Source organism: Ambystoma mexicanum, chromosome 2p (assembly GCF_040938575.1).
Source record: "Ambystoma mexicanum isolate Mex_15411 chromosome 2p, UKY_AmexF1_1, whole genome shotgun sequence".
Lineage (NCBI taxonomy): Eukaryota > Metazoa > Chordata > Amphibia > Caudata > Ambystomatidae > Ambystoma > Ambystoma mexicanum.
Genome location: NC_090923.1, coordinates 1,209,753,716 through 1,209,773,212, shown reverse-complemented (window position 1 = coordinate 1,209,773,212; position 19,497 = coordinate 1,209,753,716). Strand labels below are relative to the sequence as shown.

Below are 19,497 nucleotides of genomic sequence, written 5' to 3'. Positions count from 1 at the left end.
TCCCTAGCATAGTCACCCCTAAGTTTGAGGATGACCTGAGGGATCTTACGGATTGCGCAGTAAAAGCCAGGCGCATCCAGAAATAGCAGACAAGTTTTCAGAAGGGATTGGGAACCGATTTGAATGGTTTGGTACTCTATTGGCTTGGGGAAGGGTCGTTCAGGCCAGGTAACTTGCTACTCTACCTGACAACAGTAGACTACAGCCAAGCCTTTGACTGTGTCAACTGTAATTTATTGTGGAGCCTGTTGAAAGAATGGGGAATACCAGACCCGTTATTAGTTCTTTTGGTAGAGTTACACAAACAGACCACTCTGCAGATGAGGGTGGATGGGAGAGGGTCCCTGACAGAGCTTATCCCAGTTATGAGGGGATTCCATCAGGGATGCATGTTAGCCCCATGTTTGTTTAATCTTTATTTATCCTACATAGGTGTCTTTCTTGGAAAGGCCTCATTTGCTCCTCTGAGACTGTCAACCTTAAGAAGCCTGTAGTTCACTTATGCAGATGATGTAATCCTCCTAGACAGAACTCGGGTTGGTCTGCAGAGACCCCTCAATGTGATAAGGGAGTATTCAGCTATGAAAGAACTAAGCATAAACAGACATAAAATGGTTCACAAGTAAGGCAAGATCAAAAGTGGGGCATAGTTGGTCCATGGGTGATGGAAAGCTGATTCCTTGTCCTACCTTGGGTTCAACTTGGATGCAAAAGAAAGTGTCAGGGCCTTTTTGGGCCGTTTGATGTGTAGAGCGACTCAAATGGCAGCCCAGAAGAAAAAATAAAAAAAGAATAATGTAGATTCTCGCTCAGCCCTCTTTTTTCCTTTTATAGAATGAAGGTTGTGCCATGTCTTTTTGTATGATAACGAGATAAGCCAAGGCTAGCGATCTGTGCCATACGAAAGGGTTGAGTCGAGGGTATGGAAACATGCGTTGGGCTTACCAGACTGCATGCCCATCACAGCATTAAGGTTCAAATTAGATCTGAGTTCTCCAAGTAGCCTTATGGACTTGGGGATTCTCCTATTATACAGACGACTACTCGTGCCATTGAGGGGCTCGCTCTATGAGGAACTGGCTGGGGTTGGCGTTGTCAGGAACTGTGAAATTGGTTGAGAATTTCAGGGCCAGAGTTGTACAAGTACTGAGTGATATAGGAACTACCCCTAGGGTGTTAATCGCAAATCCGAAGAATGTTAAAAAGTACCTTCTTAGATGGGACTGGGTAAGCACAATCCAAAAGATGAGAGTACAGTCTCTCTCCTCTTGATAAGCCACTGGGTGTTTTGCCAAAGTTCCCGAATGGCTTTTGGGCCAGCCAGTTCCTCCGATTTAGATTAAATCTGCTCCCGACAGGAGAAATATGTAATATTAGAAGTCGGGGAGATGGAGTGGGAAAGGGTTGTTCTTTGTGGTGATGGGGAGATGGTCCAAAACCTGAGCATATAACCATGTTTTGTCAAGATTTACGAATAATAACTCGGTTACTGAAGCAGTTGACACATGATTTTGACCTATTGGACTCTGAACTGTTCTTCTCAAGCATCTCGAGTGGGGAGGATACTGTGACCACAATTGCTGTTTTAAAATTCGAGTCCGGTTTAATTAAGCTAAGATGGTCAAATTGGGGATGAATAGTAGCAAATGCTCTTGTGTAAATCTATCTGTGTATGGTGAGCTTTTTTTAAAGTAAATGTTGAGTGTGAACTGGATTTTTTAAAACCTTTGTATGTGATATATGAATTTGTTGAAGATCTGTCCAAGGTTGAGTATAGATTTATATAAAGGGCGCCTGGCGGAGTCCTGATATGTCCAGGAGGGTACCTGTATGCAAAATGCTAGAAATCAGGGTGAAAGATCCGTAGACAGCTGTCTAGTTTTGAAGCTATATTATTTTGCCTCCAAAACGATTTTGTACAGATGAATAAAATTAAACATTTACAAGACTTTTGATAAGCACGAAAGTTTTTGGACAGACGTTTGTTTTTCAAGGGAAATATAGGTGAGTATCATCCTCTTCAATTGTCGAGAGACAATTTCCACAGTGATGCACGAGTATGCAATACAGGTAAGTAGTGACATAGAATTTTTACAGGGTGCGACCTAGGACTGAAATAGTGTACACAACACTATCTATAAACAAATATATACATGGGTTGTGCCACAGAACATCGACACGGAAATGTTTCGGCCAAGCTGGGCTGGGTAAGAGCCCATGGTGGTGGTGGCCTTCATCAGGATAATCACTGGTAGTGGTGCTGTCCGTAAAGGTAATCGTCTGCTGTGGTGCAGTGGGGGCGCTGTGATGAGAGTCCTGTTATGGGTTCCAGACTCTGAGAACCATGTCAGCGGGTAACATGGGGAGACTCATACAAATCGGGTCTACTAGGCAAATAAATACGGCCTTGGGCCTCTAGGAGCGATGCAAATCAATGCGACTACACTCCTTGCAGCAATGGAGTGTAGTCGCCATTGATTTGCATCGCTCCTAGAGGCACCCTGTAAAAATTCTATGTCACTACTTACCTGTATTGTATACTCGTGCATCACTGTGGAAATTGTCTCTCGACAATTGAAGAGGACGATACTCACCTGTATTTCCCTTGGAAAAACAAACGTCTGTCCAAAAACTTTTGTGCTTATCGAAAGTTTTGTAAATGTTTAATTTTATTCATCTGTGCAAAATCGTTTTGGAGGCAAAATAAAATGGCTTCAAAACTAGACAGCTGTCTACGGATCTTTCACCCTGTTTTCTAAGGTTGAGTATATACAACCAATGTCACACTAAAGGCACACAAAAAAAGATGACCGGAGTGTCGTCAGCGTAGTTGGTATAACCGGCACCCAGTTCATCCAGGAGATTAAACAGGGGGTGGGTACACATGTTCTATAATGTTGGAGAAAGGCAGGAGTCCTGAGGCACACCACATGGCAATGGGACAGGAGTAGCCTTAAAATCACCTGCAAAAACCCAAGCAGCGCGATTACAGAGGAAAGAGGACAGTCCAGACCAATGCATTACCAGACAGATTGGCCACCTTGGCAAGCCTACTGCCGAGAATGGAATGATCCACTAAGTCAAAGGCCGCCGAGAGGTCCAATATGAGACGGCCAGTATGTCCACTCTCAATAATTCCAGAAATGCTGGCTTTGAGGTGTAGAAGTGCTGTCTCACGAAAGCCGAATTGACGCCGACCAAATAAGTTGTTGGCTTCAAGGAATTAGAGTTGAGTGTAAGCTATTCGATCCGAAAATGTTAATACAATTTGAATTCATAATTGGGTGATAATTACTTGCAACAGCAGTATCCAAGGAGTCTTTTTCAGTATCGTAATCCATGCCTCTTTTAGAGACATCAGTACAAAAGAGGCTTGAAAGGAGGAATGAATTATTTTTGTGATCAACAGAGTTCGAGTGTCTAAGGATTCCTTGATGATGATTGCAAGACAGACATCCCCTTTACCTGATGTTGGCTTCATTTCTTTAACAATATTAAAGGCCTCGGTTTCAGAAACTTGCTTGAAGGAGAACCTGGGAGAAACCTTACTAGAAAAGGACAGTACAGATTTAACAGAAGTGGTTGTAGAAACAAGATGTTGTCCTACAGAGGGTGGAAAATATTGCCTAAGACAACTATGTAGGTTCCTATGACCGCTGTCTTCTGTAAGGGGAAATAAAAGATTGGGAGAAATGTTCTTGCCACGCCAGATCGACCAACTCACTTGACTATGAAACCGTCCTATTGATGGCATACCTGACTGAGGAATCCGCCACCCTTCTGCTATTTCTGGAAATCAACGTCTGAATGAAGAACGGCAGATGGGAAATGTTTTGGTAGATACTGAAGTTGTTTCCAGAAATTACGTTCACAAATACCAACTCTGGTAATAGACTTGTCTAAGCCCCATAGCCCAGCACCATAGGCAACAGTCCCTCCAAACTACCCTTGATGTACCGCATCTACTTATGAGGCAAAATTATCCCTGTTTGAGTACAAAGTTAATGATGCCTCTCCCAGGCTATTGATGCTTTTCTGTTTGCTACTTGGGCTTTCCAGGAGATATTTGAAGCAATAACGACACCCAGATACAAGAAACGTTCCACCACCTCAAGAGATTCGCCATCCAACTTGAAACAGGACTTTGATTACCCACTATGAAGATTGTTAATGACCATAACTTTGGACTACGATCTGTTCAAGGTTAGATGGTTTAGGGTTCAATAAGATGTTGCTGCTTCTAGGTGTGCTCTAAGAGCATTTGGCGTCCTGGCAAGGAGAACCGAGTCATCTGCATTGAGCAACATTGGCACAGGCTTCCCTTCAATGCTGGGAATACCTTGTGTGGCGTCTTCAGCTAATTTGGGTATGTCATCAATGCACAGGCAGAAGAGAAACCAGGGCAATCAATCTGCCCTGCTAAATCACTCTCGCTGTCTGATTTTTTTCCATGTAAATTGACCCCGAGGGCTCAACCGAATCTGTGCTGAGGTCCTAGAATAGAAAGCCCTGATAATGTCGAGCAGGCCTCTCTCTATTCTCATGCTTGCCAGCTTCACCCAGAGGCTCTCCATGACCACCAGGTCACACTCAAAGAATCATGGCCAGAGCAAGGTAAAGTTGAAATCAGTGCTTTAAGTGGGCAGGGGCTAGTGGAACTCGGGCGAGAGAAGGTGCACAAATTGACCTTGGACTGGGGCTCTGCTGGGCCTCTCTGCCCTGATTTCCCCACATTGAAAGTCAATTAAAATCTGAGGAGTGACAATGCTGCCCGTCCCGAGTCGATGTCCCCAACACCCCATGTTCAGAATCACATCACCAGCTTCAGATATTTAGAGTTGGATTGTTTTGTAGTTCCCTGAAGAGAAAACACAATATAGAGAATACATGGTTTGATCTTACCCAACATAGTAGTATATTGAAATCTTGTAATTGGAATGATTTAATACAATGAGTTAATACATACGAATCATGGATTTCCTTCAAAATATCAAGAGCAGAACCTTCGTTGAACTGATTTGTTTCTTAGATTTGAATATTGTATTCATCAACTTTTTTGACTGCAGTTCAATTATATAACATTGAACACATCTTTTAACATAGATTGTACTACTTTTTTTTGTTAATGCCAGGTGTGAAACCGTGACTGCGGCTGTTGGGCCACACCTTTTAGTTGCACAAGTCACGCATCTTTTAAAGGATCCTTATGCTACTTCAGCATCTTGGCGAGTGCCACACTTCCTAGGCCCCGCCCCCAAACATGTTTTCATGACTCATTGGAGGAGGACTCGATTGATTATCCCACTGAAAGCATTGATTGTAATACGATTTTACGGCTGGATCTTTGTCAAGCTGGAAATACACCGAAAAGTTAAGCCCATTCTGTTTGTGGGTGTGGAGGGGAGTTCTCGGGACCCAATTATGTGGTTGAACGGGGAAGTTTCCCTGTCCGATATGGGTATACATGTATTGGGGCGTCACACTCATCGAAGTTGCTCCATCAATTCCTAACACAAAGACCCAGCTGAGCTTCCATGGCTCTGGAGTTCTGGTAGCAGGCTCCTTGCCTCACCCGAGTGAACTATACAAGCCGGTCAGATAGCACAACGAGCTGAGCGCCTGTTTCTGACATCTGTGTGCAGCCGGCTGATGCAGGTTTGAATCCCCATAGGGATAAGGGCCAACTCAACCTTTCATCCTTCCGACCGAGGTTGATAAATTGAGTACCACGCAATACCACGCTTGGGGATAATATCAGCTGTTATGCCAGAGCTCAGATGCCTGCAGGCTTGTAGCGCTATATAAAACTAGATATATAAGGGCCTGTATACCACAGGGGTTTGGCACATCAACCAGTTATGTTGCTCAGTGGGTTAACATTCCTGCAACAGAGACTCGTGGGAAACCTTCAAGACAGAGGTTTAAAGCCCCAGTGGATTCTATCCATCTTCCTGATATCAATACCCAAAATAAAACTTTGAGCAACTTGGAGGAGGAAGCGTTCTGGGATGTGCTGGACTTCTGCGAAACAGTCTGGTTACTCTGGGAGGGCAATAGTGCTAGGGAAGTCAGATATATGTCAAGGAGTGCCTTTCCCAGCCCGCTTCACCTATCAGAGGTACTGATCTGGAAGCCTGACATGTAACTCACTCTGTCCCAGCCCTGCTGACCTTTGTAAGGAGAGTTTGATATGTGACCAGTTCTGCCCCAGTTTTTGACATGTCATGTGAATATCTCGGCCACTGTGGATATGTTGAAGGACACACGCCAGTCTTGCCCCACCTGGGGTCTCTATAATGTTTCTGTCTGGGCCTCCCGTTTTATCCTCACTTTATTTTTCACGCCTTACCTTCTGGGCTGAGATTTTGCGGAAACAGTCCAGGGTGTTTTTGTAGAGAGGGGGTTGCCCAGGCAGGGGCTTTGCCTGCGTCTGCATGTTCACCTGTTGGAATAGAGGCAGAGAAAGTGCAAACGTTTAAAAGGCTGAGTAAAGATTTTCCTGATTGGTGATGTTCAAAGTCAAGAGCCAGTCTGCAGTTTTGTGGCTGGCCCTCTGGTGTCCCTGCTGGACTGCTGTCTACAAATGCCAGAATACCAGCCATTGATGCTATCCAGTGATGAAGTCACCCAGGAAAAGGTCACCAGGGGGGCGACATATCCCAACATTTGCACTACCACCAAAATCAAGCACTTTCCCCAAATATTCAAGGAGTGGAGTTAGAATAATAATTAATCATTGTGTAGAATATATACGGGGAAGGCTTTTATGGGTGCAGGCAACAAAATCCCCTTCCTGGCAAATTTTTCCTAGGACATTTTCCACATAGAACCCAGAACGGGACTGTGCACTGGCAGCCTGAATTGTCAAACTAAAACAATAAGCATGCAAATGATTGCGCCTCCCCATGGATGTAATTTAGGGGTCGCCAGAGGTCGCAACTGCAACCTCTGTGGTCTCCCTTGCGACCTCTTAAAAAAAAAAAAAATAAGAAAAAAGGGTTTTTTTTTTTTTGTTTTGTTTTTTATAATGCAACCTCCTGGGCTGTGGCTCTTTACTTCTGCAGTGGCTGTGGCTTTCTTGTTCAGCCCCTTACAAAAAAGAGGAACAATAAGAACAGGAGGGCCACAAGTCTAACACTTTCAGCACTGACCCTAAATACGAAAGAATAGGAATACCAAATAATGTGTCTTTCTGGAATTCTATACAATAATTTCTAGACTCATTAAAGGTTTTATTTCAGGCACACTTCAAGGGGTAAGTCACTGATTTAGTCTGTTCTTAAACGCCTCAACTCAGCCTTTAATCCTTCTGAGGTCGATAAATGAGTACCAACACAGGTTGGGTGATATTGGGTGTATATTTTTTCTATATAAAGCGCTTAAGCGTAAGTACTATATAATAACACATCATTATCATTTGGTCATGGACGTCTGCTTGCATTCACAGTAATTTGGTAATATGGGCCTATACACACTGATCTTAGCGATACATATGGTGTTCTTGTATGAAATGTACATCACATTATAGTGATATCGTAACCATATTTTTCGTAGTGTACAATGCTATGTGATGCCACTTCCTGTTTTGTCAACGGGTGAAAGGTCGTGTTCCATTGCTTCACGCGATATCATTTAGGGGTGGGGTCAAATAACATCACTTCCTGTGATGTCATCAGGAGTCAAGGGTCATGTGATGACACTTCCGCGACCCCTGGCATTTTGGTGAAATGACCTCCCTGGCCACCCCCCCACAATGCCCAGATTTTTTACTGGTAATCTTCATTACTTCAAATCCTACTCGTTCTCGCCACACTCGGCCTACTCTCCTTCCTCTCCCTTGTTGGTGTGCTGGAAAATTCCAGAATGAGGTTCCTGACAGCTCGTGTATTTATAGCAAAGTGGACAGACCAATAGCACCCGAGAACTAGAAGAATATGGTAAGAGTTGCTCTTTTTTCTCTGTTGTTCGAGGTGCAGTAGGTGCCATGTCCAGTGCGGATGTAGTTCATTTCGCAAGGATGCCGGATGAGGAGGTATTAGCTAAAGATGCGTGCAAAGAATGCCGATGATTCATAAAAAGCAGATGCAATATGAGAAACATTCACAAAACTTGCGCACAGGCCTCTGTGTGGACACATTGCCAGGTAGTACAAGTTACTTTCCGTTTCAGTAGTTGTTCCTGACAGAGGAACTTGTTCCCCCACGACCCTCTGCTGTGATTGTGCATCTTTTGTTGAGTGGTTTTTGTAAAGCACTCTGCTGCAATTTTTCTAGGGCCTCGGAGCACTCGGGAGAAGATTGGTGATTCTGGAGGACGTGGTCTGACACACAGCATTACACAATGACGCAGTGACTGCATAACCGAGACCTCTGCTTAGCAGACAAGACAAGACACGTTTGCTATTCGTGGAACGAGGAATGCAACTTCTTTGAAGTGGCGTAGAGTGAAAAACAACTCCCAGTGCCACAGTCCATTGGACGGAGGAGGGGTGCGTCAAGACTCCAGGCAGACCCGGCTCACGGGGCGGTCTAGTTGTGCAGTGGCACATGGGCACTGCAGATAAAGGGCGCCTCCAGCTCAAACAATGTGTGAGCTGGCGTTGCCCTTTATCTGCAGTGCCCCATGTAAAGTGTCAGTCAGTGACTTTCTATTAGTGATTGACTCACTAATAGAAAGTCATTCATTGGCACTTAACATCACGCTGCGCCTTTGCATTCGACAATACCAAAATGCCAAGGCCCGGTGTGATGGCTCCTCACTCAGATTGTAGTGGGACACCAAAAGTCGGCACAGGGCACTGGTAGACCTGTGTCCGGCACTTATCCAGGGCTGACATGGGGGTTTTACCTCTGCTTTCACAAGCGCCCTGTCTCGCGTGCTTCCTCCGCACCGCTGTGAAAGGCAGCCGGAGCCGAGGAGGTGGGTGCAAGCTCCAGCATCTCATGTCCCGCTATGAAACCTAGCCGGATAAGGGAGGTGTTCGGTTCTGTTGGAATGCATGTTCTCTCCAGTCCTCCAATCCACCCATGTCCCTGTCTCTACACCTGGGACTAAGGTGGCAACCTGCAGCAATAACCCAAACAGGTGGCTTTGCCAGTGCTTGTTTTGTGACTCAGTAGCTGTTAGGAAGTTTCCCATTTATGTGTTATTTTTTTCCTCCAGTTGTGTGCCCCCCAACTTTGTGCTGTTGTCTGACAAGCCTAGCCTGACTTTTTCCAGTGGAGCACAGCCTTCTGCTGCACTCCGCTGGGTTTTCGCTCAGTTTGTTATAGGGAAACTGACATTCCCTTAAAGACAGTCAGCACTTTGTTTCCCTTAATCCTTTCCAATGTTGCAACATGTTACAAGTGCGCAAAGTACCTTACAGTTCAGTACACTTGGGTCTACCTTTCGTTTCCAAAGGCCCTAGACTCCCTCCAAGGATGTGCCTTGGACAGGGCTGGTGGCAGCTTATCTTTTCACATATTATTAACCCTTTCCTGCCATGCAAACCACATTTACCACGGTTGGCACAGGAAGGTGGCCTGGCTCCAAAATGGCCATGTCACGAGGAATTTGTCCTTTCCTTTGGCCATCTTGTCCCATTGACTTCCCCAGGTCGAGCAGACCCGGGTCAGTCCTTATTTGGTCATGCATTCTCCCACGAAATGCCAAGCTTTCGCTGCCTTCTGCATGCCTTGTGTGTGTGTGTGCCTCCAGGATGTAGGCTGGACTGTCTAGTTCCAATACACATCCTGGGTACCAGAGAGTCTGGTGTGCTGGCAATGACTGGGACTACCGTGGTCCACAATTGGTCCTCGTCTGGTGTGCCTGTGTGTGAGCAGATCTCCCATTGGGTCCTCTCAATTTTGGCGTGAAGGAGATTCTGAATAAAAGAAGACTCCAAACACCCATACCAAGTCGCTCTCCTGATTTCTCACTGAACCAGGATAGGATCCAAGCATCCTGAAACTAAGAAGCTGATTCGAGGAACCGCTGGTAACCTGCTGGGAGGTTTGGCACCCTGAGCCCACTGTTGTCCCGTCGGACGCCTCTACATCTGAACTTAGGTCTGCAAAGGCACTTCGACCCATTTGAATAGTGGGAACAACTATTCACAGTACCTTCATCTTAACCTGCAAGCGAGCCTCTTTGGCCAACCAGGGAACTGACAAGCCTGCGCAGGATTTTCGCACTAAAACCACAGCCGTTTCGAGTTGACGCTTGCAACATGGTAAATGGTAAGCACTGGGTCCAAGGCACTCTCCTGCCGAGTTTCGTAAACCTAGGCATTCTAGGTCTGGAATTAGGAGAGTACGCCTGACCCGAGTACACGCGTTCACTGTCGCCCAGCCGTGGTGACGAACTTTGCAGGTGCCTTGCTGCTGTGCCCCTCTGTGCTGCATTGAAACTGGCTTGATCCCTTCATCAGGAGTGGAGCAATCGCCACTGTCCTGCCACGGAATCATCGCTGTAACTCAGCCGCTGAAAGCCGCAGAGCTGCACAATTGCCACATTTGAACCTGCAACCAAAGTGAGCTTGACTGCCGAAGTTTAGTTTGGAGTGCACCTAGGGTCGGTGAGTACTTGCAACCCTTACCGGTGGCTCCTAGCGCATCCATCAATTTTTACAAGTGCCCTCGCAGGGCCACTCACCTTTCCACAGGTAGCCCATGCTACCCTCCTATTCCCAATTCCTGGAACCTGTTCTGCCCTCTTGGGGAGACCCTCCTTGAATAGTGGGAACTTATTCTTGATAGCCTCATCCACCTTCCTGAGTCGGTACAGCCCCTGCAAGAGACTCCGTTTTTGCTCTACAGCATCATCGCATGCACCTGCATCAGAAAGTAATTTTGAGCGTTAGGCTCCACTCTTTTGAGGGACTGGACTGCCTCTTAGTTAGGAATTGATTGGTGAAGAACTGCCTAAAGTCTTTTTGCACTGTTTGCTCCCTTTCCTTTTAGGTTGTGGATTAATTCTGTGCACTATTCCTTTAGGTCGCTTGGTAACTGTATATCTGTTTCATGATAGTGTTGTGTTGGTTTGAAGTATTACTGTTGATTTGCTTTGCGTTTGATGTCAAAGGCCTTGAATAAATGTATATATTTTTTATATACACACCTGACAGGGAGTGATTAGTAGTGTCCTTAACTGTGTGTGCTCATTGTGGGCTTTCAGTCACCCTCACCCGGCCCGAGACCTAGTCTTGACCGCTGCCAACGCTACCTTGATTGTTATGGCTTGTCCCGAAGGTTACCCTTTTCCAAGAAACTAGGCTGGCGTTCTGAACCTCTGCCCACAAAGTTGGAGGTTCTTGATAAATTGGTCTACAGCGGTGGGATAGGACTGAAGGTACCAAGTATTGCAAACCAGTGAAGGCATTTCAGATTTTCTCTGCCCAGGACACATAGTGACCTTAGTAGTAAAGTAACTGTAAAAACCATAGACCTATCTCTAAGTATGGAAACAATTACCAACATAACCTTGAATGCTTCAAAATCTGAAACATTGAGAATGTGTACTGAGAGGCTTGCCTGCTCAAGGTACAAAGGGTGAAATGATACAAAGGATCATGGATTGGCAAGTGTTGCAACTCGATGCCATTAGCACAGATGAAAGTGCAGAAGGTGGTGGGGCTGCTCTCACTGACAGATCTGTCGCTGCACTTATCCATGGTACCCAAGGAAGCCAGGGATGATGTGTTGTCCCAAGTTTCCTCTGCCAGCTCTGATGCTGAGGCCTTGCTTGAATTCAAGAAACAAGAAATGCTGTTTAGGAACAAGGAGCTTGAATTTAATATGGCTAAGATGATCGTAGAGCAGGTGGAACAACAGAAGGACAGGGATCACCATTTGGATCTGGCCAAGCTTGCAGTTTTAAATGGCTTCAAGGGACCTGGGCATGGGTCTGGGTCCTCCTCTCATCCAAGATTTCCTAAATATCTCTGCACTGTGTATGATGAGAAGAATGCTTTTATGGACTGTCGAATGCATTTCAGTATGAATGTGAAGTCCAAGAGGTTGTGAATGCTGACAAGATTGCATGGTTGCTCAGCAGACTACCTCATTCTTGCTACAGTGCTATTATGGCGATGTCAAAGGTTGCAAGAGTAGACTTTGCAAAATTGAAGCATACTCTCATCTGAAAGTGTGGGAAGGCTCCTGCCCAATATTTGAAGAGGTTTAGAGAGTATAAAAAGAAAGAAGGTAACACTTGTGTGTCTTGTGTTACTGATTCCTTGAAGAACTTGACTGGTTGGGTTGAAGGCTATAAGGTATCGACCTTTTATTTATTATTATTTTTTATTTGTTACACGCACAGACCCAGGGGCATCACAGCATGGTTAGACAGCTCGGGTTATAGTCATACATTTGTACAGCGTACAGCAAATATTAACAGGAAACAGTAGATCATACAATACACTCATGAACATGAATTACAAATTCAAGATTATTTGCAATTTCAACTTTTTCAACCTTTGAGGGTATAATATGTCTTGTCTTGCTTGAACATATGTTTGCATCTTGTTCCCCTGAGCTTAAGCAGCACTTAGCAGATTCAAAGGAGATAGATCCTGAGAAACTGGCCATAGCAGCAGCTTTATGGCTGTCATAGAGTGTCCCATAAGGACAAGACTCATCCTGGCAAGCAGAAGGAGGGGGGAAAGTCCAAAGGTAAAGAGGGTGGGGGGGGATCTGATAAAACTTCCTCCCAAAAGGCCCATAAAATGAAATTCAAGGGTATGTTCTAAGAGAATGTAAACGGTAGTGGAAATGATCCTTACAAGTAGAACTCTGGTTACAGTAAGCCTCCCTATATCCCAAGACCCAGTGGATGTTGTGTGGCTTGTGGAGCAAATGGCAATATGAAGAGGGACCCCAGATGTAAGGTCAAAACCTTGGGGGTCCACCCCTGTGAGTCTGGCCTTCCCCCTCCTATGAGGATGAAGAGATCACAGGGGCATCCTTCTCCTCGGACTCCTTCCCCAGTGGGATAGAATCTGAGGTAGCCCTAGTTTCCCTGGGTTCCTGGGAGCCTGAAGTCTCGGAGGCTTATGCTAGCATTCCAGATAACCCCAAGCACTACTTTAAGGACAGTGTGCTGAGCATGGGGTTGATACACCTGCGCTTAGCGATAGTGGGGCCAGCAGAACAGTAGTGGATTCTACTTTGGTCGACCCAGAGGAACTTGCCAGAGCTCCTTTGATGCCCACCAAGTTAGCTGATGGCCCCTCTCTCAAGTTCCCAGTAAAGCCTGTAAATCTTACCATCAATGGTACTATGGTCAGGATTCCAGTGAGCATTCAGAGGCAAGTCCCAGGTAAGGTCCTGCTGGGGAATGATATCAGAAACGTAGGCCTTGGGGTGACACAGCAGAGAGGCCATGCACAAGGTCACAAGCAAGGGCTGCATTGGCCAAGTCCAATGCAAAGCCCAAGCCAAAGGGGAAACCCAAAGCTAAAGGAGTCAAAAAAGACAGAAGAGGGTAAAAGAATATTCCCCCTAACTCGCCTACCACTGAGGTGGAGTTAGTTGGTCAAATACCTGAACCTGACGAGGAAGAGGTTTTGCTGGATATTCTCAATCTACATGGCCATCCAGAACTCCAGAGTTTGTTCTTGGAAGGTGGTCCTGATCGGGTTGACTTCAGCAAGGGCCAACGCGAGTGCCCATCTTTGGAAGGCCTAAGGAGATGGGCTTCTCCCAGCTTGAGGGCGAACCTCCTGGGAAGTAGAGGATTTATTGGGAAGGTGGGTGCCTCTACAGTGAGCCCAGAGTCTACAGATGGGGACCATAGGAGGTTGGTAGTTCCCCTTGCTGTAAGGCCTTTCCTCTTGCAGTTGGCACGTAAAGTCCCCCTTGCTGGTCACCTTGGTATCAAGAGAACCAAACAAAGGTTATCCATGCACGTATACTGGCCCAAGATGGGGGTGCAAGTAGAAGGTCACTGCAGGAGCTGTGCTACATGCCAGTTATCTGTAAAGTGGCACAGCAATCCAGGCTCCATTGGTATCACTCCCAGTTGTGGGAGTACCATTTGAGAGGGTAGGGATTGACATTGTTGGTCCCCTCGACCCCCAACCATCCTCAGGCAATAGGTTTTATCCTGGTGCTGGTCGACCATGCCACAAGGACGTCATTTCACCAAAATGCCAGGGGTAGCGGAAGTGACATCACATGACCCTTGACGTCTGACATCACAGGAAGTGATGTTGTTTGACCCCACCCCCAAGTGACACCATGGAAAGTGATGTAATTTAACCCCACCCCAAGTGTCATCACAGGAAGTGGCACGACCTTTCACCCCTTGACAAAACAGTGTCATCACATAGCATTGTTCCTCAGTACACTAAGAAAAATATGGTTACGATATCACTGTAATATGATATACATTTGACACAAGAATTGATTACCATATGTAGCATTAATATCAGTGTGTATAGGCCCATTTTACCAAATTACAAAACAAGCTGCTCCTGCTTGGTGTTGGTGTGCTTCCCATTTGCCTCAAACTCCAGTGCCTAAAATCCAATGATCACAGTGTGTCAAAATGTTAAGGTTACATCAGGCAGGCACCCGATATAAATGGTGCAAAGTCCTTCCTGCTTTTACTCATCCCTAGCCCCCCCAGCCCTCCCTTTACACGGCCAACCAATGCTCACTTCTCTCCTCCAGCTTCCCTGAGCTCTTCATTAGATGGATTCAAACACGTAATAATATGTACTGCGTCCCATCGACCTTGGAGACTTGGAAGCATAGCGTTTTCATTTATCTCGCCTGCCGGTGTTAAGGAGTGCCGACGCGGTCCCTGTTCTGCCACAGGTTGCAAATTCCATACACGCACATTTGTTGTGTTAATACCTACACAGAGGGACAAACATCATGCATCTCCTACACACTGACAAATCACTTGCTATGCGGAGACACAGCACCATCTATGCACAAACATATATCACCTCACATTCACAACCACATATTAAACATAAACACTGAAGCAAATACACTGAGTGTCCCATCTTCACAGCCACAGATCACCTCACACAAAGAGGACAGAATTATATGTGCAATTTACTACTGTCTATTGTGGATAGCGCTAGCCATTTTTGGCAGTGTATGCCCTTTCCCATCATATGTGAAGGAGAGGTACACAGGCTTGCGCTGTTCTTGGATTTTACACTCACAGCACGGCGCTGTACTTGAATTTACCTACCTGTAACTACCAAATGCGAACATGCATTTTCTGTAACTAGCGCCTAGATGCCTCTGGGCTTTGTGCGCTGAAATAAATGAAACAAATAAATAAATAAATATGCTGAGATTAAGGTCAGCATATTGACTACTAACCTATCTCTTTACAGACAGTTTGCTTCAGCGGTTGTGAGCATTTTTAAGGGTTCTGCTTTGTGTTATTGGGTCCATTGCTAGTGTGCTCACTTCTGAAGAGCAGAGCAGCACTAGCTCTGAGTGACTCCATCTCTTCGCCTGTTCAAAGATGTGTGACTACTTCCGGGTCTGAGTTTGTGCGATGGGCAACATCACCTCTAGCGCCTGGCGAGGGTTCCAGCGCCTTTAAGCAACAGTTACCCAACTCTGTACAGCATGTTGCGTAAGGTTCTCTGGCAAGAAAGAAAACTCAGGAGATGGAGAGCTGTTGAAAAGCCAGACAAACGTAAAAGTATGACTAACAGTGTCAGTAACCAATAAGCAGAAGTCTGTCCCTGTGTTCAGACCAGAGAAATGAACAGCACACGCCACACTCAGAAGCTCTAGTAATGTGTTATCTGAAGTGAAGAGAGCCAATACGGTTAAAGAATGCCAGTTATGCTGACTACTGGGTACAAGAAGTATGCATACAACAAAAAATACCTATGGTTTGAAAATTAAAATGGATTTTTACTTGCATAAAAACACTGCATGATAAAATTTGAATCCCTGAAAAATCCTTTCAATCCCAACTTCCAAATGTAGGGAGAAAACTATTCACACCCCCATAATCTTATCTGGATCACTATATCCAGCTTCGGGCTCCTTTCTGTCCCCATCCATAGTTCCCTTCATAAGCTTCGGTTTGCACGTTTTTGTAGTTGAAATTATTTTTTTATTTTTGACAACTCATCCCACGTAGTCTACCACAGCACACCCTACAGCCCATGACTCTACCAAGGGTTAGTCTACAACACGTAAAAAGTGCAAGTGTTTTATGAAACCCCTCAGTTTTTTCAGACTCTCAGTGCTCCAAACAAGGTCCTGCAATTAAGTAATGTTTCTTGTTATGCTCGCTTAATTGGACAATAAGGTGTATTTAGACTGGTCAATATTGTCCATATGATGGTCACTCTCCTTAGCGTTGAGTTCCAAGTATCAACCATTACAAACATAGCTTGCTGGTAGTTTCCGTTTGATCTGCCTGTCAGCTCACATGCGTTACAGTATGTTTCACGTGTACATGGCATATAGTTTAGGTGCGACATTAACATAAAAGACTCCGCATTGCTAATAGTCCTCGATACAAGGGAACTCCTCTAGCCTGCCGGAGAGAGCTTTGTTGCTAGGCCCTGTTGATGCTCGCACAAGCAGGCTGCGTCCAAAATTTTAGGAAATGCTCTCCTGCAGTAGCACCCATGAACAAAAGTGTCCAAAATGGCAGAACATTGGTTTACAACCTTAATGGACCAAGAGTTATATGAAATTCTAAAACAAAAAGTTGCAAATAACACCATTTGTCAGTAAAACTGCTTTTTAAATTGTTATTGCATACCTAGCTAACAAAGCAACTGCAACTCGAAGATGTTGAAACCAATTTACATCCAAACATCAACAATTTACTGTCCAACATCTGTGAAGCAGGTATAAATGTGACGGGGAAACGTAATTAAAAAAAGACCTATCAATTGCAGTTTTGGTACATAATGGATATTATACTGAGTCAACAAAACACAACCACATACTCCGACGATCACCACCATGCTCGACGTTTGTCCAGATACCATTGTTCTCTGGCGAGGCTTTTAACCATCCTTCCCTGTGCCTGAGCCTAACCAGGGCTCTGTCTCTGATTCATTGTGTGGAATTCTAGTGATATGGCAGTGTAATGTTGAGTTTGTCTGGCATACCTTCTCCTGTGAGGTGGTGTTAGTTCCACGAGGGGTGGTTTGTCATTCGAACGCTGGAGGAAAGAAATTGTGTTGTATACACAAATGACAGTTTTGCTGATAAACTGGTATTGTTGCTGAGTGCACAAACACTTGCACTGAAGACATAACAGGATAAGTGGCCACAGATATGCATCCTAGAAGCTCCATATAACCTCTCGTACTTCCTCGGATAAATCGAAAATACCTCTCAATTGTGAAACGTGTTTCTAAGGTGCTTTGAGACCCAAGTTACAATGTGCTGTATAAACAGCATACTAGTATTTATTATTATTGTTATATTTTTCTTGTTATAGTGATTTATATTTTGTTACTTTCTCCTATCCTAGGCCCATAACGTGCTTGGTCCACAGTGTGAATCAGTCAGCATTAGAATGTATGCAATGAACTGTAATGCTGCACGATTTTATTGCATTTATTTAAGCCGTTGCAAAATGTGTTCTAGGCTGTTTCAGACTTGTGAATGGTGGAGGAGGGCAGGCAAGGCTGACAACCTTCAAACTCTCCCCTTTGCCTCCCATGCCAGGGTTCCTAGATATAAACGTTCATCCTCCCTACCTTTCAATTTTGTGTCCAGTTTAGTCCTCCTTCCTAAATTCCGAGCGCACTGTGCCACTCTTCACACACAGCAACTGTTAGCTAGTGCCCCCACTTACCCGTGAAAGGTGCTATGACGGCTGATACATTGGAGTGGGGAGGCCATGGGGAAGTCACCCTGCTGGGAAGCACTGTCAGGAAGCGGCGGCTGCTCCCAAAGGCTCCTTTCTCTCCATCTGACCTCGCAGACAGTCTCTCACTCTCACTCACTTGTTTGCTTCCAGAAAGGAAAGCATTAGCATGGTACCCGAAGATAGATCTGTACTCTCAAAGGCCAGTGCCTCTGCCTCAGAAGCAAATAGCAATACCTGTGAATCTGCTGTCTGGGCGCAGGTCAGGTCTGTTGCTTTCCTGGTGGAACCCCTCCCCCCACTACACTAGTGCTGGGTGCAGGAAAAAACTGACTCGTGCCTTAGAGTTCTTTAACTTTTTGTGGTTGCTAAGCAACTACTGAAAAGTTACAGAACTCTGAAAGCACGAGCCCCAGAGTGGCGTCTTAGCCCAGGCAGCAGCCATGTAGGGGAGACAGTCATGGAGCTTCGGTTCCGTTTTTTTGTTTTTCGTTTCTTTTTCCCTGTTTTATTTTTTGTTCCTTTTTCGAAAAAAATGGGGGTCGCAGACAAGCCACAGAGGTCACGGCCGAGATCAGAGGTCGCGGCTGCGACCTCTGGCGACCCCCAAATGACGTCCAGGCCATGCCACCAGTTATCCTGAGGCCATCCCATTGAAGACTGTGACGGCCAAATCGGTTGCAAAGCTTTACTTGGCATATTTACTAGGGTTGGCTTCCCTAATGCAGTTGTGTCTGATCGGGGCAGCAAATTTATGTCAAAGTATATGCAGGCCATGTGGAAGTAATGTGGGGTTACCTATAAGTTTTCCTTTGCATACCACCCACAAACCAATGGTTTAGTTGAGCGGTTTAACAGAACCCTTAAAAGCATGATTGGGAAGGAGAAATTGGATCTCATGTTGCCATGCTTACTGTTTGCCTTAGGGGGGTGTTGGCATCTGCCCCTTTGAGCTTCTTTGTGGTAACCCTGGGAGGGAACCAATATAGGCAAGTAGGGGTGGGAAATGCCTACTCCCCTATCACTACCAATGTAGTGGACTATGTCTCAGGGACTCAGAAAAAGAATAGTACTCCTGAATGGTCAGGCTAGCGAAAAGTTGAAGGCTGGGCAGGCTCTGGTGAATCATTGGTCTGACCAGAAAGCTTCCCTGATCCACTTCCCACCAGGCCAACAATTCCTGATCATGAATCCTGTAAGGCCTAGAGCTTTGCAGGACAAATGGCCAGGCCCTTACATAGTGGTGGAGTCACTGGGTGAGGTTAACTATTTAGTGGACCTTGGAAGGGCTGCACAGGCTCCAAGTGTTCCATGTAAATAGGCTAAATGATGTCATCCCAAGAGTTGAAATAGCTGCACTGCTGTTGGCTTGAGATGTTGAGGAGGAGGAGTCTGAACCCCTTCCTGACCTGTTCCAGGGCAGTCCTTCAGATAGCTCCATTGAGGGTGTCAAAGTGCCCCCTGACCTGACTTCTGTTCAGCAAGATGAGGTGAGAAGTTTGCTGAGGCAATTCTCCCCCTTGTTTTCCCTAGCACCTGGTTTCACACCTTGGTGCAAACATGACATTGGCACAGGCGATAGCCTACCTACCAAAGGTAGGGGATACAGAATGCCAGACAAAGTAAGGTCTTACATCAAGACAGAGGTCAACAAGATGTTAGATCTTGGGGTGATTGAAACCCTGTGGTTCTGGTTCC

General features: G+C 45.5%; 2 protein-coding genes across 4 annotated transcripts in view; one reads left to right on the top strand and one right to left on the bottom strand.

The window, feature by feature from the left end:
• Positions 1-19,497, top strand: part of LOC138567347 (deoxyribonuclease-1-like 1) — a 184,839-nt gene that overhangs the window by 30,902 nt on the left and 134,440 nt on the right. The gene's annotated exons all lie outside the window — the stretch shown is intronic.
• The window catches only part of LOC138567348 (mitochondrial carnitine/acylcarnitine carrier protein-like), a 165,847-nt gene that overhangs the window by 133,569 nt on the left and 12,781 nt on the right, over positions 1-19,497 (bottom strand). Inside the window, exon 2 of one of the 2 annotated variants that reach the window (XM_069645464.1) lies at positions 6,350-6,442. The exons of the other annotated variant lie outside the window; for it this stretch is intronic. Within the exon in view, the coding sequence (XP_069501565.1) occupies positions 6,350-6,442 (93 nt within the window). The remainder of the gene's footprint in view (positions 1-6,349; positions 6,443-19,497) is intronic. 2 annotated transcript variants of the gene reach the window in all.